The 23,236-nt window shown below is 36.2% G+C and overlaps 4 protein-coding genes across 4 annotated transcripts; all 4 read right to left on the bottom strand.

Moving 5' to 3' along the window:
• Positions 1-1,538: 1,538 nt before the first annotated feature.
• On the bottom strand, positions 1,539-5,066 carry LOC141846532 (uncharacterized). Its single transcript, XM_074734893.1, has 5 exons — positions 4,875-5,066; positions 4,563-4,775; positions 2,085-2,168; positions 1,863-1,994; positions 1,539-1,673 (listed from the first exon to the last, which is right to left on the bottom strand). The coding sequence occupies exons 1-5, from the start codon at positions 5,064-5,066 to the stop codon at positions 1,539-1,541; spliced, it is 756 nt and encodes a 251-aa protein (XP_074590994.1).
• Positions 5,067-6,576: 1,510 nt separating this feature from the next.
• On the bottom strand, positions 6,577-11,161 carry LOC141840819 (calcium-dependent protein kinase 26-like). The gene is made up of 7 exons (XM_074728898.1): positions 10,438-11,161; positions 8,957-9,100; positions 8,701-8,853; positions 8,178-8,293; positions 7,366-7,533; positions 7,011-7,235; positions 6,577-6,708 (listed from the first exon to the last, which is right to left on the bottom strand). Exons 1-7 carry the CDS (start codon positions 11,159-11,161, stop codon positions 6,577-6,579), a joined length of 1,662 nt encoding a protein of 553 aa, XP_074584999.1.
• A 682-nt stretch (positions 11,162-11,843) lies between these two features.
• Positions 11,844-13,157, bottom strand: LOC141840829 (NAC domain-containing protein 54-like). The gene is made up of 3 exons (XM_074728909.1): positions 12,998-13,157; positions 12,545-12,822; positions 11,844-12,164 (listed from the first exon to the last, which is right to left on the bottom strand). Exons 1-3 carry the CDS (start codon positions 13,152-13,154, stop codon positions 11,844-11,846), a joined length of 756 nt encoding a protein of 251 aa, XP_074585010.1. The 5' UTR covers positions 13,155-13,157.
• A 5,916-nt stretch (positions 13,158-19,073) lies between these two features.
• Positions 19,074-20,282, bottom strand: LOC141848385 (uncharacterized). Its single transcript, XM_074736409.1, has 2 exons — positions 20,222-20,282; positions 19,074-19,913 (listed from the first exon to the last, which is right to left on the bottom strand). Exon 2 carries the CDS (start codon positions 19,736-19,738, stop codon positions 19,241-19,243), a length of 498 nt encoding a protein of 165 aa, XP_074592510.1. The 5' UTR covers positions 19,739-19,913; positions 20,222-20,282; the 3' UTR covers positions 19,074-19,240.
• Between the last annotated feature and the right edge of the window lie 2,954 nt (positions 20,283-23,236).

Below are 23,236 nucleotides of genomic sequence, written 5' to 3'. Positions count from 1 at the left end.
CTGCTTCTTCCTTTGCACACGCCTCATACAGTACGTTCAATAGTAAGACTGAACCGAACAAGAGATATAGTTCAAGAATAACTCTTACATAAAAAATTGTTAATTTATATTTTAAATATTAATCTAAAATAATTCAGTCACTGTGATAAATTGGCTATAAATTTTAAGTTTAAGAACATTTCATCTAGCCCACTTGGTCGTAATATGAGATTATTAAAATAATAATAATAATGATAATAAATTTATTTTTATAATTCAGATATTTATTTTTTATAATTCAATTAATCTTAAAAATGATTAATTGGTCCGATGAAAATTTTCTATCAACTATCAAAATAAATCAAGAAACACAAATGGATTCTGACTGAGTGTAATATATATACTTTGGATTATATTTGAACTCTAATTATTTATTGGACAACACAAATAAGTCTTTGTCTGTCCTACCTCCCATTTTGTTCGACTAGTAATTACTCGTTCTAGCTAGTTCATGGCTTGACCAACCCTACCCAATAATTTTGACAAGAAACATGGGTCCAACCACATGCTTATGGGGAGGCAGGTGCCATCTCTTTCCTCTTCCCTTTTAGTTCTAATGCAATGAAAGGACAAAAAAAAAGGGTAAGGAAAAAGATAGGGCAGACACCCCCATTTTGCTAGCCCCTGTTGCTTAATTTAATTGGAGCAAGTGCTTCTCTATGTGGCCACAACAATCACATCATGGTGCTTTGAGGTTTTGGAGCAGCGATTAGACATCTAAGATTCAAATTTTAATTATGATATATTATAAATTATTTTTCTCCAATGAATATGATAAATCTAAGAACACGGACTATTCTATATAAATAATCATGAACATTTTTTGATTTATTTAGTGAATGAAATATGAGATCGGATCCTCTATTTCAAAATTAATAAACTCCAAGAATTAAATACCTGATTATAAAAAAAATTCACATTTTGACCTTGCGATATGGTGTAGTGGTAAGCACACCTTGAAGTTTCTCATGCACTAGGGTTCAAAACTGAAAGAGCGCAAGAAATATTCTATAGAAACTGAAGGAGCACAAGAAATGTTCATAAATAATTTATAAATAAATTTATTTATTATATAAAGTTTAATTATAAATATATTTTTTTAATATTATTCATAATATATTAAAAGTAAAGAAAATAATATAAGTTTTATGTATTAGATATATAAAAGTGTAACCTATTTTACAAGGACAATAACATTTTTAATTGAGCTCGATAAATTTTTTAACAAATAATATTAAACAAACTCAATAAGTAAATAAACAAGTTTAAAAACAGCTACACTTATTTACATTCTATCCTACTTTGATATTTTTTGTCAACAGTCGTGAGGAAGCTAGCAAACAATCTGACTGTATTGTGCATGGGCAATGAAAGCGATAAGTTTTCAGTAGAAGAAGAACAACAAGAACAGTTGATCTCAACACGGCCACCATGCAGGTTGTCAGTTTAGAGAAAACTTAGCTTAGCATCGATCGGGTCGATTGAACTTTAGTGAATTTTCACTTCTTATACATTCTAGGCTCAGGCGAGTTCTGATGGATTGGCGACAATGGTAGTCTTGATGAATCTGACGAATCAAAATCAATCCTTAGCCCGAAAGGACTGCCATCGTTCGGCCTTGACTTGCGTTTACCCTGAACAAATCGAAAAAGAAGCATGAGAATGTTTAGTAGCTGGAGATTATCTAGGACGACAAGATGAAACAGTGCCTGTTTTCAAAACTGAATCACGCGGACTTACACAATTTGCCAATTTTTAATTATGCTAAAATCTTGTCAATGTTTGTGTTTACGATAGAAAATTCTGATTTACGTTATCCTCACTTTAGCAGCAGAAGCACTTGCGGAACGCTTGTGGCTGTCGGATCCTTGACGCTGCCTCTCTCTTTTAAGTAATTCCAACAGCCTCTTGTTCTCTTCATCCAGCATTTTGTTCTCTTGAAAAAGAATCTTGACCTTGCAGGATATGTCAAACAAACACTAGATTACTTGTCATGATGAGGATCGTGTATAGTGGAGAATAAGAAAGTGAAATGGATTTCATACCTCTTCTTCAGCTCTATGAAGATTTATCCTCAAATGTTCCTTGTCCTTGTTTAAGGCCTCTATTTTGGTAGCCAATGATTCCAGCTATAAGATGAAACAATGTCACAGCATGCATTCGCAAGTATAATTAGGATTACATAAGTGATTAAAACAAACAAATGTTTATACAGTAACTGAATGAGTAAATCTAAATGATCCAAGACATTAATTATACAGCATACAGAATGTAAACTGTGTAACTAATCATAAATAATTCTTACCCAGAAGGCAACCACAAGCAATACTAAGCATTTGGTAGAACCAGGATCAATAAGTTACAGAAAAACAGTATTAAAGGAATTCGTCAATATAGGCAACTACTGGGTGTAGAACCTTTCTTTATAAACTTGTAAGGGGCTTTTTCCACATAAAACAAAAGAGGTTATCAAAAAAGAGACCATGACATTTCAAATCAAGAAATGGTTAACTTATGAACGAAGTGCCTTTTAAGAGCTGCCAGAATAGCCAGCAAGTCTCCACTACGAGAGCATAAGAACTAACCTCATGCTTACATGGAAAACTGAAGATAATAGTAGAAGAGCATCAATTTTCTTAACATAACCTAGCAGTGAAGGTCTTATTCTTACATTTGAATGGAACTAATTCCAATGAATCCTATGAACCAATAGACTAGCTGGTCTCTTAAGAAGAATTGCATGTATACTTACTACAACCAGGTAATGCCCAGGTATAAATGCAATGGAGGGTTATTCTTACACAGAAATGAAGTTAATGTCACGTGATTCAAAGAAAGGCATGAACAATTAACCCTCAAGGAGAATAATATGAATATATACTATTGCTACCAGATTGTTATACCTAACAACAAGCATGATCAACTGAACTGTCCTATGATTATTATAACATTCACAATGAAGCCACATTTTTAACTCGGACATGCAAGCTCTAGTGAATATAGTTTTCCAGATATGAATGTCAAGTAACAGTTTTATTCTAAGTTGCATTACAAATCCATGCTTGTTATTTTTATGACATTAGAATAAGCAAGTCAAAAGGCATTTCCTAAATATCACACACAAGCCACACAGAATATGAACATAATGTTCCCGATATGAAAAAGATAATCTTTATCATCATTCTTGATGTTTTCCTATTTCTAGCGCATGAAAAAGGCAACATGGAGTAGGTTCAAGCTGAACGGATAAGGCATGCCTTTCCTAGAATCAAAATGCTTGAATGAGGTAAAACAAACCCTTCATTCTTCCCCTTTATTGTGTGTTACGTTGAATTAGGTCGTGCATGGTCAAAAATTTACATCAATGCGTAGGAATTGAACGTTCGTAAACAAGCTTAGTGTTCGGCTTGGTAAGAGCTTGTTTATGTTCATTTAATACATACAAGATCAATTAAATAGACAAGATTGAATAACTCGTTAAATTAAACAAACAAGCTTGAACACATATGTGTTCAGCTTGTTAATATTAGTGAACAACGCTCGTAAACAACATTTGTGAACAAAGTTTATGAACAATATTTGTGAACCATGCTTATTAATAAAAGTCTTATCAACATGCTAAATAAAGAAAGGAAATTTCAAAATGAATAAATAAAATTGTATTATCAACCTCAATAACCAATCAAACTAGTTTAAAATATAAAAATTTCAAACAATCAACAAGCTTGAATTGTGAGCTCGATAACATCTATACAAACCAAGCTCAAGCCAAGTTCAAACCAAGCTCAAGTTCATTAAAAAGAAATCAAGACAAGCTTAAATAATTATTTCAAAAGCTTGATTCATTTTAGGCTCGGTTTGATTATTTTATCAAACAAGCTTAACACTTTAAAGCTCGGCTCAACTTGGCTTGTTTACAGCCCTATCAATGTGTGTTGAAACTAATCACGTATATCATGGAACAGTTCATTAAATGACACACCCATTAGTTGTCCGCATCCATCAAAGCTGACTAAAATCTATATAAAAAATGAATCAACAGGTCTAGAAAGACTATCGAGAACAAATCTGCTTCCACTGTGATCTGTCCTCAAATCTTTGAAACGGCAACACAATCCCTAGTTCCCTACAGTATATGACATAAGGTACTGTGTAAAGTTTGTTCACCAACAATGTTCGGCACAATGGCCCCAGGAAACTAATAGGTTGAATCACCAAAGTTGTTTTGTGCATGTTTAGATTTTTTTTTCTCATAACCTGAAAAACAATCTGAAAATGTCTGCAATGCGTGCTTAGATTTTGTTTTCTAGTTTTCACATCCATAAAAATAATCTTTAATTTGACGATACTTAGACACTGCCACAAAAATTACGTTGGTGACAATCCCTCCTTTTTTGGTTTTTTTGGGGGATGACCACTTCAAAAACTTTCTTAAATCACAGTGCGAATGAATATGATAACAACGTGTAATGTGAGGGAATTTTCCCTAAAAAAAGATAAATAACACCCAAGATTACACTTACATTTGAAGCATCCTGCAGCCTCGATCGTAACTCCTCGTTCTCCTTCCCAAACTCGTCGCAAGATTCCATAATCCTCTCCAAGTCATGCTCATATAAAGAACACTCCTCCTCCAACTTTCGGCAATGAGTCAACAAATCACCATATTTTGACGCATACATCTCTTTCTCCTCGACGCATCTCCTCACTCCCTGGGCGTTCATGTTCGCCTCTGCCTATCAATAAAAAAAATGAAAACAAAGGCCAGTCTTTTCCGATCAAGAAGCGAACCCTCTCGCTTTAGGCAAAGAAATAAGGGAACATACGATACGAACCCTGCACTGCTCCATTCGCTTGTTCGATTCCTTTAGGCGCTCCTCCAAGACAAAGACCTGATCCTGAAGGCGGTGTCGGGAGTCTTCTGAGGCGAGTAGTTTAAGTCTGAGACTCTTAACGGAGACCGGGATTCCCAGCGAGCTCTCGATGGATTCTTTGATGTAATTCTCTGTGCCCGGGGAGAGGTCCATCGTCTTCGGTGAGGGAGGGAAGAATACCTTACCGACGGAGAAGGTATCACAGCGATCAGCGGGTTGAGGAGGAGGGAACGGCGGAGAAAGGAAACCCTAGGAGGGGAGAGCGGCGAAGGGAAAGCGCTGAGCGACGGAGCCGCTTCTGATTTGAAATTGAGGAAGGCACCAAATAGGCAAATATAGCCGTTAAGAGTAAATGGGGGAAAGGTCGGGTAGGATCTTACACGTGGGGATTCTCTGTTTGAAGGTGATTGATTTGATCTTTTGTTGATATCTAAGAGTAAATTCCGAAAGTATCCTTGCAAAGTATTAACAACCCACCTTTATAATCTTCTCTGTTTCTATAAGACTGTTCCAATGCTTAATCCAATACTCTACTCGAAGATAAACTCATGAGCTTTTTTTTATCTATGGATACCTCACCCCACAATCGCACAAATCGAATTTTCCATCCAATTCAATCGCCCATGGCTACATAGTTCGATACTATATATATTTTTTTATCCTTGAGACATAACTGAGTTAGTTACGATGAAATAAAATTACAAAAGAGGATGAAATTTAAATCTCCAATACCCTTTTCCGTTGTAGACAATTAAATTTCTCGATTTACCTCCTCACAAATGATCGTGGGACTGATCGTGTGAGACTGTTCTAAAAAGATTCCGATGAAAAACTGAAACCGATATGTATTAAAAAGAAAAATAAAGAATTATCATCAAAATTAACATATATATATATATATATATAATCCATGAACATCTAATATTAAATATTTTTTAAGATTTAAAATTTAAAATTAAAATTAAAATAAATAAAAATTTAAGAAAAATTATATATATATTCCTTGTGAATGAGTGTTTTTTTGTAAAATTCGAATGATGTAATAAATCCCGCCATGATATAAACATAGTTAATGTATCTTACTTTTTTTTTTACCAGAAGTAAATGTATCTTACAATTGTACAACAGATATCCATGTGTTATGCTTATCAACAAAATAAATCTAGTTTCATGAGAAATAAAATTATAAATGAGAAAACGAATGAACAAAACAGAGCCTGAAAAAGCAGCAGGAGAATAAATAAACATAAACATTTGCTCCACAGAGAAGAATTCTTGTAACTTCACTTCGGGATTTACGTATCAATCTCCCTGCAACATAATTTTCAGTTCATCAGAGTGTGAATGAAGCATCAAGTCTTTCTCCACCGGTTTTAGTTTTGAAGAAGTCAATTAACTCTGAACAAAAGCCTTCAAATGCCCAGTTCAGTCATGACTTCTCAGGAAATTATCAGCAGTTCAAACTCAACTGGATTGTAATGGCTGAACAGAATATCCCAACTACTAGAATTGGAACTTCAAATTCTGCAAGGGTGGGAAGACATGTAACAGTGACTTTGTTTGAATTCAACAGTTAACTGCACAAAATTTCTTCATATTTGTATAGCAATGAGCTCAACAACAACAAAGAAATTATTTGGGACTAAACCTGTGTGGCTAGTGATCAGTGAGCTCCTGGAGAATCTCTCATGCTGAGGTTCAAACTATTTCGCATGCTCCGCATGGTTAGTCTCCCATGTCCCATGTTCCCTTTTTGCATCATAGCGACAAACTCACCAAAGTCGATGCAACCATCCTGAGATAGGAAATCAGTATTAGCCATAGAAACATTGTGATTTTTTTCTCCTAGCATGGAAGATAAACACACAAAGATAGGGCCTGTAGAGTTAAAAATCCCTTAAAGTACTCAAAATTTATACATGAGTAACAAAGCCCTTTACAAACAGGTAAATTCAAACATTTTGACTTTGTCTTCCAAAAGGAAATCATGGTACAAAGATTTCAAACAGATTTTAGCAAATGTCAAGTGAGAGATATAGGAAGTAAATAAAAAGGAATCATGTGTCATTATATGTAAACAAAAGAAGGAATGCTTACATTATCCTGATCAACTTCTTTGATAATATCATCAATCAGAACATCAGTGATGTTGTGTTCCTTACAGGCTTGCTGAAGTTCATCAACTGTGATATAACCACTTCCATCCTTGTCAAAGTAAGAAAATGCAGCAGCCAAATGCTCTTCCCGCTCTAGTTTGTTAAGATGTATTGTGGCAGCTATAAATTCCCCATAGTCAATGGTGCCACTGTTGTCGACATCAGCCTATTTTCTCAGAAGAAAGTCATTCGAGGAAGTATCACAATTTTGAGTAACTATCATCAATAAATACATAAAAAATTCTTCCCAATCAAATTATGTTGTTTCATAATCCTACTTATGACATTTCACTTACAGCATCCATGAGAGCACGAATCTCACATTCTTTCAAATTTGAACCGTATTTTCTTAGACCTTCTTTTAGTTCATCAAATGTGATTGCACCACTGTTATCAGTGTCCATTGCATGAAACATTTCCTTGAGTCCAGCAATCTCTTCTTCTGAAAGGCTTTCGGCTATTACCTGGAACAATTGGGACCAATATGAGATAAAATAAGCATGTAATTAATTTTCATTCAGGCTAAAAATAATCTAGAAGGAATAATTCGTGCCAATTTGGCCTGAGGAGAATTCTTTAGCTTGTTATCTACTAAGATATGATGTTCATTTCCTATCCCTAAGGTTGAATAAGCCCATCTAAAGCTAGAAACTAGTATAGGATGGTTTCAACAATTCTGGAAGAGATCCTAAACAAGGTAACTTCATGAAACTCACATACACAAGAAACATGAACAAACGTGGAAAAACAAATGCTTCTAGTATGTCTAGTTTGGTGTATTGTAACAATTCAGTAGCCCACAAGGAAACATATAATGATATAATATAAAATTTATTTATTTATTTTATTTCCATGAACAAAATTAAGAAGAATTTGTTGAAAGGATCTACGTTATTGAAACAAGACTTGTAGAATAGCTAAGTAATAAAAGGGCATTCATGAGGTCATTAATCCAGTAAATTTGCATATGGCAACCCACTCTCACTGCAGGAACAGATCTAGTAGTCTGCCAAGATCATTCAGAATTTATGATGCCTAGTGAAAACATGAGAGAAAATATTTTAAATAACAATTGACTTTATTTAAACAATATTTATCAGGAGCATACTCTTAGAGCCATCTTCTTCAACTTGTTCATTGCCGAGAATTGCTTGAGTCGAGAGAGTACAGCTGGATCTAGTGCACGGTCTGGAGCAACTCCATTTTCACAAATCCAGGGATGACCTGAGCATGGGAGCAATTAAATGATTGTCACTAACAACTATTGACCACCTGGCTTAGAATTCTCACTTTGTTAAAATTTTTGCAAGCATGACTAGTTTCTGCTGGACATTAGTTAACCCAGATGCAATCTGTTAATTTTGTGCAATTATATTCATGTGAGAATGCTCAAGTTATTTAATACCTACAAGATTTTGATACAGAGAACGCAGACAAATGAAATTCAGGAGAACCTTAATTAGTGAACTAGACTTTATTATGCTTTCTCACTAGAGAGTCATGTCAATGATTGAAACTGGAAAATCTGAACAAGAACAAGCATGTTTTTGCAGATAATTTGTACCAACTTGGTGATCAAGACTGTTAGCAAACGGTCCAATGGGAAAATCTGATATAAGAAGAAGACATACAAAGTACTTCATGAGCAGTAAGACGCTCCGCGGGAGGGGAACAAAGCATCCTTCGTATGAGGTCCTTGGCACTATCAGATATCATTGGCCATGGTTCAGAATCAAAATCAATGACTCCCTTCAGAACTGCATCAAATATCCCTTGTTGTGTTTCTGCATGAAAATAAAAATGACTGAAACCCATCTAAGAATTGATATGATTACTACAAAGCTAAGAATGAATACCAAGAAGAAAGTGATAAAATCAGAATTGTACCAGCCCAAAAGGGTGGCACCCCACATAATAATATGTATAAAATCACTCCTGCAGTCCAGACATCAGCTTCTGGTCCATAATGCTTCCCTAGTACTTCAGGAGCCACATAATAAGGACTGCCAACTACATCAGTGAAGATCTGACCTGAAGTTACAGGAAACCCAATTTATACTGCTACAATCTCAGTTGAAGATCAGTAATGCTTATAAAAAAGAAACGATTGCATAATTAAGGTGCAATAACGTTGTCCTCCAAAAAGACAGTCATGATCTGATCAGCAAGAAACTGCTCGTTTGCTTTACCACATAGAAACCAAGCTAAGAAGAGGAAAATAACGATGATAAAGCAGCATGCACTAATGTTATAGTCAATCCAGAGTAATCCAATTTTTGCAAAGCCAATCTACTGCATTCTATTGGGCGTATCCTCTGCCATCCCTTGCAATTTGCTACGCATTTAAAGTTTGTTGCTAGTAAAACACACTGAATCAATATGCTGAATATTGATCCAGAATTCATTTTCAAATGTGGAGCACACGATTAGCAGCAAAAACTAAGATTTACAAGATATGGATTTATCAAAAGTAAATTAACTAATCAGTTTGTTGTGTGATTTGGAGGTCACAGGTTCGAGTCTCAAAAATAATTTCTTACAAAACAGAATAAGACTACGTATAATAGACTCTTCACCGAGATCCGTATTAGTGGGAGTTTCGTATACCGGACGACCCTTTTAAATTAACCAATCAGTTAGTCATTTTCCAAATGATGCAGATACATGAACACAGAAAATTAGATTAATTACTGACCAGTTCAATCAACTCTATAACGTAGAATAAAAGGGAATATCAGATCTTCACATAAAACTGTGACTTCTCTGGCATCTGGTTCACTTATAAATTGCTTAAAGAAGAACAGAAAGGTTCCATAAGAAGATAAGCAACATGGCTAAATCAATAAGGTTTAGCCCTCAACTTTATTATTTGAGATTAAATGGGATGTCATATTCTCATACTAGAAGAAGGCTGGCTAAGATAAGGTTTTGAATAAATAAAGGTCTAGAAAATATAGGAAAAGGTCCAGAAAACGATGGAGCAGATCAGTCCATGTCTGGTTTGATCTGTAACTGAGTGAATTGATGGGTTGTATGACAGGTCCTGACTTGGGGATTGATCCAAACCGGTTCAGGGTTTAAGCAGGTTTTGTTTAGATTCTAATATTCGATTAAGATAATGGAAACAATATTCAATGAAGCAGTGTCCAATTCAATTTGACTTGTTCAATGACGAGGGATCAACGGTCAATTTGACTAGACCTGAGTTTGAATGATTGACTTTTCACCAACCATAGTTTGGGACCATCCGTTTAATGATGAACAGGTATTGAGATCGTGATAGAATTTATCAACATATTCCAATCATCCGATATCTTGGAAGAGACAAATTTACCATCATATATTGTTAACTAATAAATTATAAGTACCTGGCTTGAAGAAGACCGAGAGACCAAAATCTATGGCCTTGAGCGAGGAATCATCATCCTTATTGGCCAACAAGAAGTTCTCCGGCTTGAGATCTCTGTGCATTACGCCGAGCGAATGGCATGCCTCCACGACGCCGACGATGATCCTGGTGAGCTCGGCCGCCTTGCGCTCGCTGTATTGGCCGCGCTGAATGATGCGGTCGAAGAGCTCGCCCCCCTCGCAAAGCTCCATCACAATGTGCACATAGAGCGCATCCTCGTACGCGCCCTTGATGGTCACGACGTTCTTGTGGCCAGAGAGATGGTGCATGATCTGGATCTCCCGCCTCACGTCCTCCAGGTCCTCCTTCGCCACCAGCTTCCGCTTGCAGATCGACTTGCACGCGTACGCCTTCCCAGTTGCCACCTCCGTGCACAGGTACGTCGTCCCGAACTGCCCCTGCCCCAGCTTCCGCCCCAAATTGTAGAGGTCGCGGAGGTTCGCCGTCGGGTGGCCCATCACCCACGTGGTGTTGGCGGCCATGGCGTCGCGGTTGGGCCGCGCGGCCGGGCGCGGCGGCGCGTCGGGGTCGGTCAGGTGGTGGTGTCGGTGACCGCCGCTGGGGGAGGAGGAGCCGGCGGAAGAGAAGGAAGAGGATAGGGACCGGTCAGCGGGGCGCCCGGCGCTGCTGTAGCTGGGGAAGTACTTGCCCTCAACGTAGGATCCGCGGCATGAGTTGCCCATTAACGATCAACAATGAAACTTTGAGCTGGAAAAATGCGTCATGTCGCGAAGGAGCAAACGGCATTTGAGGGTGCGTCGCTGGTCAGATTAGGGTTTGGGTTAATTGAAGCGGGAGGTGCGAATTGATCTGATTTAGTTAGAGGAGAAGATGGCCGGGCGGAAAGGGAGGAGGCGTTGACCGGCCTTGACCGTCGGACTCCCTTAACCGGCTTTTATTAAGCGTAACTATGGCCGTAATTTCGATTAGCGTTTTGCTAATTTGGGTGCTTTCGTGTGTTCTTAATTAGATTAAGTCATTATTAGTACTTACACTTTGTGATCCTTGTAATTTTCTTGCAATTTTGAGGGGGGAAAAAAACATGAAAACAAAGAAAATCGAAAAGAAGCAAGCTTTTTTCATTCGTGGAATAAAAGAAAAATTAAATACATTACATTTAAAGAAGAATATAACTTGATTTATTAGTTACACCACATTAATGCAACAGTTTGTTCACCCACCAAACAAAAGAGAAAATTACAGAAAAAAATAAATCCCAGCGATCAATGGACTCAAACAAGCTGAGTAAATTAAGTGAATCCACTGGAATTTAATACAATAATAACTTATAATGATTTCCATGCTTATTTAAAATAATTCATATATATTAAAGATTAATAATAAAGTATGAAATTAATCATATTATTAGTTAACAGTGGCCACACAGGAAGGGGGCTGTTGTTCTTGGGCAGCCTCGTTGGATAGATTTGAGCACCAAGCGTCGTCGGTGATGAACTGCATCCAGGCGTCGTCGTCTTTGTCGTCGTCGTCGGCGCACGAGGACGATCCGACCGGCATGTCGATCGGCGATGCCGTCTCGTACTCGACGGATGCAGTGGCTCCGACGCTGGTCACGGCGGCGGAGGCTTCCACTACCATGCTCGTCAAGCTGCACTGGCCATGAACCTCCTCGACGTCGGCGGACACCACATTCTTCTTGAACACTCGACACAGCGCATATGAATCCTAAAGAAGAATAAGTTGATCAAAATATATGGAAGTGCTTTAATTATGGGAAGAGGAAGGAAGCTAAGCTCTCTCGGAATGCAGCAAGGAATAAAGTGGAAAGCCACCATGCACCGACACCGTTTGGCTTCCTTTAATCAATGCATTTCTATGTACATTGTGTTATTAATTAGCTAATGGTGATAAATTAGGAAAAAACATATGGACAAAAAGCGAGCAATTCATTAACTTTGCATGCAACTTCATGCACGACCCACCTTACGTACCCTCTCATTTGTATATTTCGTATTAACTAATCCAATATTATTTGGGAAATTTGGAATAAGAAAATACATGTAATTATTGATGATTTGGGTATAAATTAAAGAGAAATTATATACCTGAAGGCCCATTGTGTCCTCGCACTCTTTGTCATCGAGGCGATACTCATGCATGACCCAGTCGGTCCTTAGGCCCTGGGGAGCTCGACCTCTATAGTAGACTAGGGTTTTCTTCATGCCAATAGCTCGATTTTGATTGCAAACTCGCCGGTCCTTTCCGGTCGACTTCCAATAGCCTGCTCTTGTCGCACGATTTGTGCGAAATCCATTAGGGTATTTTCGATCCCTCGGCCCAAAAAAGTACCATTCGGGATCTCTACTCGGTAAAAATGATTTTTCTGTGAAAATAGAAATCTAGTGTCATAATTAAGTTGATGAGATGCGTAACAAAATCATAAAAGATTAAATCGGTCTAAATGGAAAAAGATTATGCATTCGTGTGTATCTTTCATGTATTGAATCATTCTAAGATAGTAGTATTTCATCCAAATATATATAGAAATGCACATGAACCTGCAAGTTCCCACGGTTCGCACTTGTACAAGTCCACCTCAGGGATGATATCGAGCTCGATCTTGAGGCCATGAATCTTCCTCTTGAGGTAGTAGTTTACAAGCTCTTCGTCGGTTGGATGAAACCTAAAACCGGGCGGCAAACCCACCGGAGCCATCTCCGATGGATTGATCCCTATCTCCTGCCCTCACAATTCCCCTTTGCTTCCCCTTGGGCTCCTCTACGATGGCTTGTCTAAGGCCACCTCTCCCTCTCAATTAATGCCTTGGAGCTTTGCCTTTTGTCCACATTAAGAAGATTCAAAGCACACTCTATTAGATTCCTACATAAGCTTGAGGCTCTTTACAACTTCTCTTTATCGGCTACACTTTTGCTTTGTCATCTCTCTGCCTTCTTGTCTCTAGTTACTTACAATTATTTGACTGGAGTCTTACTTGAAAAGTTTCATATTTTCCTATTTAGTGTAACTTAATAGATTGATCTTTTATTATCTAAAAATTCGCTTGTTTTTCTTAACACTACTTTTGGTAATTAACCTCACTGGACCCTTTTGTTTTAAGAAAACTAGAAAGCTATTTTCTTTTTCATGTACGTATATTTATTGTGCATAAGACAACAAATTTCTTCTACCCTGAAGAGGTTGTGAGAATTAACTATTGTTTAATAACTCAGAACCAGACGTCCACCCCATTGAAATAATAGGATGTTCTTAGAAGACGCTAAACTGAAACATTCTACAAAGAGCATTCGTTCCCAGTCATGTTAAGATGCTCTTTACAATTGCTTGACATTACAAGAGCAAGATGGAAGAATGTTGATGATGTGCCTTAAATTGGATGCCAAATGATATCGAACTCCTTCTGTCGCTGAACTTAGGAGGTGATAATCATCGGCTGCCCTACACACATAAATGCATCGTTGACACAGCTCGTTTTTTTTGTGTTAACAGAGCATATCGAAGTATCTCAAAGATTAAGACAGTGATGTAATTGAATGAATCTTAGAATACACATACACAATATGATAAGTGTGTGTGTGCATATGATAAGTGATGTAATTGAATGAATCTAGAATACACATACACAATATGATAAGTGTTGTGTGCATATGAACTGCTTTAGAGATCGTGAAGAAGAAGAGAAAACTGAGGCTGAGGCAGCTTTAACTTGTTCTGCTTTCAATCTTGAGAAGCCACCCTTTTCTTTTTGTAATGATGTCTCTAACTTTTTATGAGTGAACCAGAAGAGAGACCATTAAAATGGATACAAGAGCAGTCTTTACAGGTCTTGGGATGCATTATAAAAGCACAAAGAAAACTGAAAGAAAATACTGTCTACATCACGTTCTTATCCAGACTTATGTTAGCCTGAACATTTTTTTTCTTTTAGTTTTTTTTTTACTTTACACTCTGTACTAATTATTAATAATATTACAAAAATATTCATATTAAAAACCAAAAATATTGGCAAATTTTACAAGAATGAAGAAAAAACTCAACTGATTTTTGGGGTTCGATAGATTGGATCTACAGATAACAAAGAGCCACAGTTAGTTGGACGAACATTCACGAGATCTATTTGTTTGACATCCCATATTCGAGAATGAAAGTCATTTCATCTATCTAATTACATGGTAATTAAGAAAAGGCTATCACCCAACTCCTTCCTAATGACCATTCTAAATTTTTTAGTATAAACACTCCAAACTATCGAACCCATCAAAATAACTTGTCAAATGATGTCAACTAATATGATTGGTGGTGCTCCAGTTGAAGGATATCTAAGATTAATTCACGAGACTGATCTTGAGGAATCAATCAACATTAATAATGTTGACTCCTATCTGGAACTGATTCAGGGATGGAGCTCGTTCATGTTCTTCGTCCAATCTCCCTTTTGCTTAAAGTGGCAAACACAGATATATTAGGGGGGGACTAACATTAATAACTGCCCTTTCACAAAATTCTTAATTGCGAGGGAAGAAAACTAAAGGCAGTTTAATACTTTAGATGATAATTAACTCAACCTAATAATACATTTCAGTTGATTATTTTATTTATTTATTTTTCTACACCCCAGGACACATGTTTTGAACTGAAATCCCACCAACAAACTACTACTGCTGAGGAAAGAAGGAAAGAAAGAAAAACAAGTAGCTCATTTTTATAGAAGCAAACATGCAACATCTCAGACATACCTTCTGAATTAACATGTCATTTTTAATATCTCAGAGAACAGTGGGAAGATATGGCTAGAAAACTTCCAGATAGATTGGAATAAAGCAAAAGGCACACAATCAGTGATCTGTTTTCATGCATCTCAATGCAGATTATGTCTTGTCTTAACGTGAGTAAAGTGGCCTATAATCAACTACAGAGCTTCACACTTGAAAAGAATGCATCATGGCTGGTGGTGTCTTATTTAGAATGAAGTAAAGGCAAGCAAAAATTGTATCAAAGGGAAGGTGGGACCACTAGGGTAGGAAAAGAGTGGCCTATGGCAGCAAGGGACGAACCCTGGGGTCACCCCTGCACCATCTCCCTTTTCCCATGATGGAAGTGTAAAGACTAAAGAGCATAAACATTAGCAGTTATATATGCAGGCAACTTATCTCACTTGAGGCCTGAGGGTTGGTGTGCCATGTACACGTAAGCATGTCTTCTTGGACTGGCACTTAAACAAGGGTTTTCACAAATTCAATTGGTTAAACTGGAATAATTTTAAATACAAATAAAAAGAGAAATTATAGGTCGTTGATATATTTCATCTTATTTAGCTGATTCTTGATGGAATTTTGATCAGATTTGAATTTTCTCAACGTTAATGGATTTCAGACAAAAAATAAAGGTAAAAAAGGAGATGGGTCCCTGGTCGAGTAACAATTCATCCACTTCAACTCTCTCTTTATTTCTCTTCCAAAATCTATTCAAGTTTCTTTTTGCCTTTTAAAGAGTCAATATAATATTCTTTTTCTTTTCTCACCATTTTTGGATTTTCTTCCCTAACCTTTAATAGGATCTTTTAATATGAAAGGATAGAGATCCGACTCTCTCTACTGTATCACCTTATCTTTTGCTCTCCTATAATAAAAATAGATACCAGAACACTGCTCTTTCTTTCTCTATCTCTTGTTGGGTGTTTTCTCTTCATTTTCTAACTTTTAGTAACTTAAATCTAGTTTGTTTATTTTGGGATTGAAGAGGTCGGCAAATCAAAAGTTGGAAAAAGAAAAGGGCCTGCAAGGTGCATTTTGATGTTCCTCTTCCTAAACAGCACAAGTTTGCAAGGATCTTGAATTTAATAGGATTGAAGTCTATGAAATATTTAACCAAAGAAAAGCACTTGTCTGTACTCCTTTGTTAGATTTATTTTGGAGCGTTTTCATTTGGGAATTGATTACTTTAAAAAAAATTGAATGGAAGCAAAACAAATAAACGAGAAAACAAAAGAAGTCAGGAGGAGTAAAGCTAACCTAGATTATTACTCACGTCAAACAGCACATCCCTTTTTTTTCGTAATTGCAAGCACAGTCAGCGTTAATAAGGGACACCAAAACCTACCTGCAAGGCTGCAATTGAATCCTGTAGCAAGGTTAAAATTTGAAAAAATTGCATTCAGAAATATAATCTAAGCTTCAATATATCAAATATTCAATCAGAAAGTCAAAGTAAATTACTTTTGTTTCTAGCTGAGAACCTTGAGATTCAAGAACTCGATCAGGATGATCTTTATTTTCTAAAAAGAATATTTATATATTTGAAAATATGGATTTCTTTATCTGGTTGAGAATTGACGAGAGCTGAAATAAATTAGTTATATAAAAAAAAGAGGATTAGCTTGTCAAACATATTCCCACAAGGATCACATCAATTGATGCAATTGAAAGGTTTTAGACCAAGGGAATGACTCAACTGGTAATGAAACATGCTTCTTTGTCAACAGAAGACATGTTAATGACAAGTAATAATTTTCCTGGAAAGAGATGATTACAACCATAAAGCAGTAATTTATCAGCTAATCTCAGTAAACTTTGGAAGTATAGCAGTCACTAATTATTATTTTGTGTGAGATCATACCAAAAGAGGATCGTACAAAAAATTTATTGTATTGTAATGAAACAGGGGAAGCGATTCTGGTTCAAATATTCTATTAGTCATATGAAAAGCATAGAAAGGCATACATTGATTGTCAAAAGAGAATGGCAGAAATTCTTGAAGTAGAAAGATATCAATATATACAGCAGATATCAACATAGAACCAACACAAGGAAGAAATAATTTAGGCTGAAAATGAGTGGTCAATTATATCAAAAATCCATGAGTTAACTGTCAAAAAAATTTATTTTTAAAAGGAATTTCAACTAATACCAAGATATCTAGCATATAAGAATTTCTCAAGCATAATAATCTGATTTCAAAAAATAGTTCAGACATAGGAAAAAAATGAAATACAGGGTCATGAATAACCAAGAAGTCAATACATAATCATGGTATCTTCCATATTCTTGCATACATTTAGAAATACAGGGTTGACTACAAACCAATTTTAAGCAGAAATTGGTGGTGATTCTTTGAGTAATGACATCATTCCGAGAGACTATTCTAAACTTGGCATTATCATTCCAAGGTAAAAATAATGCACTCAAAGATGCAGAAAACTAAAGCTCAAAAGTAACATAAACTAAGATTTCAGAATCTTGTAATGGTGTATGATTCTTCTTAGTAAAAACTCTATCCTATTAATCTTCTTTACATATACAGTATGTATAATGTAGTTTAAAAAAAACCCTTTCCTAACCCACTCCACTAGCTCCGATACTCAACTAGAAACCATCAAATATTTATTTATTTATTGCATCTATAAGAACTACCTAGTTCACTCCTCAATTATTTTCTTCCCACCAATTCTGACTAGTTACTAGCTTCGGTTGTTTTACATGTGAAGGAAACTGTGCCCTATTTGGGAGAACAAATGCAAACAAGAACAAACAAATTAAACACTGGATATGTGTGCTTCTGCATGCACACTACTGACAATTTGGTGTGTTTTATCGATCACTGTAGGTGCATAAGGGTAAGACTGAGATAAACCTGCTTCAAAATCAGATCTTTCAACCATTTCTAGCATAATGGCTCAATCTCTCAGTCGCAGATGGTCGATGGATGCACTTCACAGGCTTGAGTAATCACTGATTTGTCATAGCTTACCAGAACATATAATAACTATCAGATGTTCCTTTTGTTTTAGCCAATGTTAACTTTCTTAAAAAATTAAATAACCAATATAAACCAACTATACCATGACCATACAACTATCTGATGATTTCCATGGAAGTGGATGATGCTATTTTTCATCTAAAAGCTATGATGATGGAACAAAAAGAATTTTTGAAAAAACAAAATGTAATTAACTTACATTGTATAGCAATTTCATCATTACTAGATAATATTAGTTCACACATGAACAAATATTGCCTGCAAATTTCTGATATGAAAGCATGAATCTAAAATTATCATTGAATTAATATTTCCTTTTACGCTATCAGTACACCATCAATAACACAATTAGCAAGCCATAAATTATTGCTAGTAACAGACATATTGCTTATTGGGAAATATGAACAAGTGCAACAGAAGTAGTAAATACATTATGTGAAAAATTAAAAGAACAAAAGCAAACACTCGACATCAAATTTGAAGCAAGCACCTTGTAGAAGACAAATTTTAAACAAACAACTACCCAGCAAAGGATCTGTTTTTGGCTCCCCATCAAACTGGATAATCAATTCCATTCTAAGAATGCAATTGAGAGCTTGAACCTTTTGACATAGAACTTTCAGAAGCTTGCTGCCTTAAGAGCAATGTGACATTTTTTTTTTTTTTTTGCATTTCTACACTGAGATAGCCTTCACTGACAGTCCACAACTACAAGACTTCAGCTTCAAAGAAAAGACAATACTTTCTGCATCATCTAAATTTGACTCTTCATAAAATTGCTGTACTTCATAAAACTTCTTTTTGCCTAATTCTCACTTTCCTTACCAGCTATTGATCTGAACATAATTCATTTTCACCAAATTCTTTTTCACAAAATTGTCAGTTTTGGAACATTTAAGACTTTTCCCTTGTGAATCATCACTTGTCCTAATTCTCATCAAATTGAAAATTATGTGAATTTTTGTTGCAGACAACGACAACTTCACCATCATATAGAACCTTTTTCCCCGCAAAATGTAAATGCATTTTTACTTATTATTTGAGATTGTAGGTGAACTATTATTCATTGTGCGATGCACTTTCTTAGCTAGTTCTTCATCTGTTTCATGGCTCCCAGTAGGATGGCTAGTCTGATAGAGGAATTTTATTGGCATCTGTTTCTTACTCACTTTGTTCTGGTTTGCACAGATTTTTCTAGATTTTCTCTTCATCGTAATCAAGTCCAGAAACAACAATGCATTCTTGGCATCAGCTTTCGCCTTTGTAGCTGCAGCTGCTTTCTCAATTGCATTGTTTCTAGCTGCCACAGCAATTTCAAATGCAGCCAAAGCTACAGACTTGGACACCTCGATGATCTTTTCTGGAGTCGATCCTGGGGAATTGACAACATCACGAAGCCGGACATCAAAATCACCCAAAACAAGAGGAACAGGAGGCAGAAAATTGAATTCAGAATTCTCCTTCCTCAGTTCAACAAGCAGACGCTTACGAGGAGGCAAATGATTACGAGCACCAGAGTACTCCATTCGATTCGCCCTAACAACTCAATAACTATGAATATCAACCTAGTTATTCAAACCTAATCTTTACCACTCTGTAGTGTACGGAGATTTATCACTTTCAAAAACAAGAAACCTTTCCAGAAATTTAGGTCTCAGAAAACCTCCCATTGAATCTCATTTTCCAGTCACAAGAATTCACCTATCAACACGAACAAAAGAAAGATAGTAGTGAGCTTCACAATCAAGGTTACTATCCAACAAGCTGTCGAAGCAAGAAGTATGTTCATTTTGGGCAAATACCCAACTCAAGCAAGAAGATTAATCAGCAATCTAGCTAATTCTAATACAACCCATCAGAGATCATCCGTTAAAACAGTAAGAACGCATTTTACCAGATCAAAATATCGCAGTTTCATGTATGAATTACCGGGGACTCAATTGATTACAAACTCAAGGAATCATATTGACGCTAAGCAGAGGATTCGGCGCAAGCATCGACATAACTACCTCGGAGGTGGCGATTAGGGTTTTCCGAATGGGCGATTTCCGACGGAATGCTAGGGTGACATTTTATCACCAAAAGAGAGGAGAAGACTTATATAAATATATATGAAATGACGATAGTGCCCTTTGACGCTGGAATAATTTAATAATTTTTAAAAGTGCTGGTCTCGTGGATAGAACCTTTATTGTGCCACGTCGCCAGAATATTAATTTTAAAGTTTTATTCAGCAAAAATTCTAAAGGATCTGAGAGTTAAAATTATAATAGATAAACGCATTAGATTATTGATTAAATATATAATATATTATAATTAATCTTATATACTTATGTTATAGTTTTATATATTCGCATACTATATATAGTTTTACATTTTACAAATTATACAGTTTAAATAATTATAATATGAGTATATATACATATATGTTTTTAAAACTCAAATCTATAAAAATATTAGTTTATAGGACTTTTATAGTTATATAAATTGTAGTACGTATATTTCAGTCTAATTTCTTCATATATTATTATTATTATTAAATTTAGTATAATAAAAAATTTTAAGATCTATGCTGATAAAATATGAAAAATGTTATGCAATTTTTCTCTAAAGAGGAGCTTCATAGAATTTATTTTAATCTCCAAGTGACTACCTCAATCTCAACACACAAGAATGTATCCTTCATCTTCCACACAAGAATGTATTAACTACTACATAAAAGCATAACAAATCTATTAATCTTCCTTACTCTAGACAAGCATATTCTCCTCCTTTATTATCAAATATGACTTCGAATGAAAATTTACATTAGTTGCTATATGTCTATCATGTTAATCTATTCAAGTAATCGATAAAATTGTCGGATTAGATATTCTACAAAGGATTACATGCTACATCTACCACACAAGAATGTATTAACTACTACATAAAAGCATAACAAATCTAGTAAAATTTTGTCGAGACTTCGTTAACAAATCGTTGATATGTAAGCATGTCTAATCATTTCCTATATCCTAATTAGTTATATTCTATGTATTCATCATTTCCTTGTCTTGAAGATCTTTGGAAAACAAAAATCTATCACCCATTTGATGCTATAAATGGCTTTGAGTAGTCATGATATCAAAGCAAAAGAAGCAAGCTAAGTTAAACACAAATTATGAGCCCATAAAACAGTCATAAACTTTAAACTTCATGTTGCACAAGAGACTAAACAGCTATAAATTGGTAACCTCTCTCATTCTTCTCTTCCATCAGACTACGTCCCATCCAGAACTGACATTCCCGCCATTACCATTCTCGTCCATTTATTCCGACGAGGAGGGCTCCGGTGGGATCAGGTTTAAGTCCAAGGACATGTCTAAGTTCCTTCTCTGCATCGTCGTCCCCTGTCTAATCTCAATTGGCGGTGCAGGTAGTAAACGAGGAGCCGCTGACGGTGGTGGCTTCTGTTCAGCGAAAACAATCGACAGCATGTTATTCGCGTCCTTTCGCGCCGCCGCGGCCGCCTCCTCGGGGTTGCCGAATGCTCTATTCCTCCTTCCGTTGATTATCCTCGGCGTGCCGCACTCTCTCGCTTCCTTGGCCAGCCCGTAGCACCCCTGACGGCCCTTGTGGCTCGCGCGGTGGCCGCCGAGCGACTGACGGGTGGAGAACACCAGGCCACAGCGGTCGCAGATGAACCGCCGCTTCGTGTGCCGGTTCTCGGCATCCGCGACCGGCGCAGGGCCCCACCGGCGGAGGTTCGCCGGATGGCACCTCATGTGGCAGTGCAGAGACACGATGGACGGGAACACCTTGAGGCAGGTGGCGCACTGCTTCGGCCCCGACGGCCGCAGCTCGTCGCCCTGCTGCCGCCCAGGGGCCCCGGTGGGAGGCAGAGCCGGCGCCGGCTCCACATGCTTTTCTCCGGGCACCTCTTCTCCTTCAAGGAGGTTGGGTAAGGCGTTGAGATTGAAGGAGAAACCGAGAGGGTGGCGCCGGGAGGGATCATTGCCGAGCATTATCATCATAAATTGAACACACAATGTTTGAGCACAAGGAACTCTGCTTAATTATATAATTCTCATGACACTTGCTATTAATGTTGACCAAATAATCATCCATATATAACAATTAAACCATAATTTATAACCATGGTAAGTGAATAATTTGCATAAAGAACCACGTTCTAAAAGAAAATGATAAATAGAACAATTCTAATGTTTGCATGTAGAAGTAACAATTAAAAGAGTGAGCAATCTATAGAATGTAATAGATATATTTCCAAAATGTGTAGGCATGATGGTTTTTTTTAGTTTTAGTTTTTTTAAAAGCATTTTACCAAAGTAAAATTTTCATAATTGGAAATAACCAAATGACTTACTGTTAATAGTGTTTTTACCCAAAAAAAAATAGAAGTCATGTTCTTTTTCTGATAATACCCCTGAATTTGTTTTTTTCGACTATGGTAGAGTTGTATATCGACTTATGATTTGAATTTAGAACTAAGAAAATTTAGTCTTTGATACCGAATAGTTTAATAGGATTGATAGGGGATGTGAGAGAGCTTAAAATCTTGTAAATCGATGACAAGTGAGCAAAAGATCGGTTAAATCGAATTAACCGGTAGAATTCTGAAGTTCAATTCGATTAATTCATAAATTAGTTTTTTTTAAAATATTGACTTTTAAAATTTATTCAGTTCCATTTCAAATTTAAATTCTATAAATCAATTAAATCGAAACATATCAATAGACTACTATATTATGTAATCAATTGACATATCTAAATGCACAACTCGATTAATAAATCAAACTAATTTAATTGTCGTCTAGGATGTTATCAGCAACTGATCAAGAAAAGTTTAATTAATTCGGTAACCGATCGAATTAATTGATTTTATATCAATTCGATTGATTCTTTTTTGAACCAATTGCTCACTCTTAATTTTAAGATTTTAGACATCAAAATCCAATATATCAAACTTCTATGCATGTTATTATAAAGAAACTTTAGCCTTCACATGTGTATTTTCTATTTCA

This window comes from Curcuma longa, chromosome 1, assembly GCF_044706935.1.
Source record: "Curcuma longa cultivar G26 ecotype Majalengka, Jawa Barat chromosome 1, ITB_CL_G26_1.1, whole genome shotgun sequence".
In the NCBI taxonomy this organism is placed as follows: Eukaryota; Viridiplantae; Streptophyta; class Magnoliopsida; order Zingiberales; family Zingiberaceae; genus Curcuma; species Curcuma longa.
Note: the sequence above shows the minus strand (reverse complement) of the source record. Positions and strands in the feature narration are given on the sequence as shown.

What these genes read in the sequence shown, in the direction of transcription:
- LOC141840819 (XM_074728898.1), bottom strand. Translation starts at nt 11,161, where the DNA reads ATGGGCAACTCATGCCGCGGATCCTACGTTGAGGGCAAGTACTTCCCC. An exon ending in TACTGCTCATGAAGTACTTT is followed by an intron (nt 8,294 to 8,700) that starts GTATGTCTTCTT and finishes TCCCATGCTCAG; the next exon opens with GTCATCCCTGGATTTGTGAA. An exon ending in AAGAAGTTGATCAGGATAAT is followed by an intron (nt 6,709 to 7,010) that starts GTAAGCATTCCT and finishes TTCCTATCTCAG; the next exon opens with GATGGTTGCATCGACTTTGG.
- LOC141848385 (XM_074736409.1), bottom strand. Translation starts at nt 19,738, where the DNA reads ATGGAGTACTCTGGTGCTCGTAATCATTTGCCTCCTCGTAAGCGTCTG.
- LOC141846532 (XM_074734893.1), bottom strand. Translation starts at nt 5,066, where the DNA reads ATGGACCTCTCCCCGGGCACAGAGAATTACATCAAAGAATCCATCGAG. An exon ending in AGCGAATGGAGCAGTGCAGG is followed by an intron (nt 4,776 to 4,874) that starts GTTCGTATCGTA and finishes TTTTATTGATAG; the next exon opens with GCAGAGGCGAACATGAACGC. An exon ending in GGCTGCAGGATGCTTCAAAT is followed by an intron (nt 2,169 to 4,562) that starts GTAAGTGTAATC and finishes TTCATCTTATAG; the next exon opens with CTGGAATCATTGGCTACCAA.
- LOC141840829 (XM_074728909.1), bottom strand. Translation starts at nt 13,154, where the DNA reads ATGGCTCCGGTGGGTTTGCCGCCCGGTTTTAGGTTTCATCCAACCGAC. An exon ending in CGAACCGTGGGAACTTGCAG is followed by an intron (nt 12,823 to 12,997) that starts GTTCATGTGCAT and finishes CTATTTTCACAG; the next exon opens with AAAAATCATTTTTACCGAGT. An exon ending in AGGACACAATGGGCCTTCAG is followed by an intron (nt 12,165 to 12,544) that starts GTATATAATTTC and finishes ATTCTTCTTTAG; the next exon opens with GATTCATATGCGCTGTGTCG.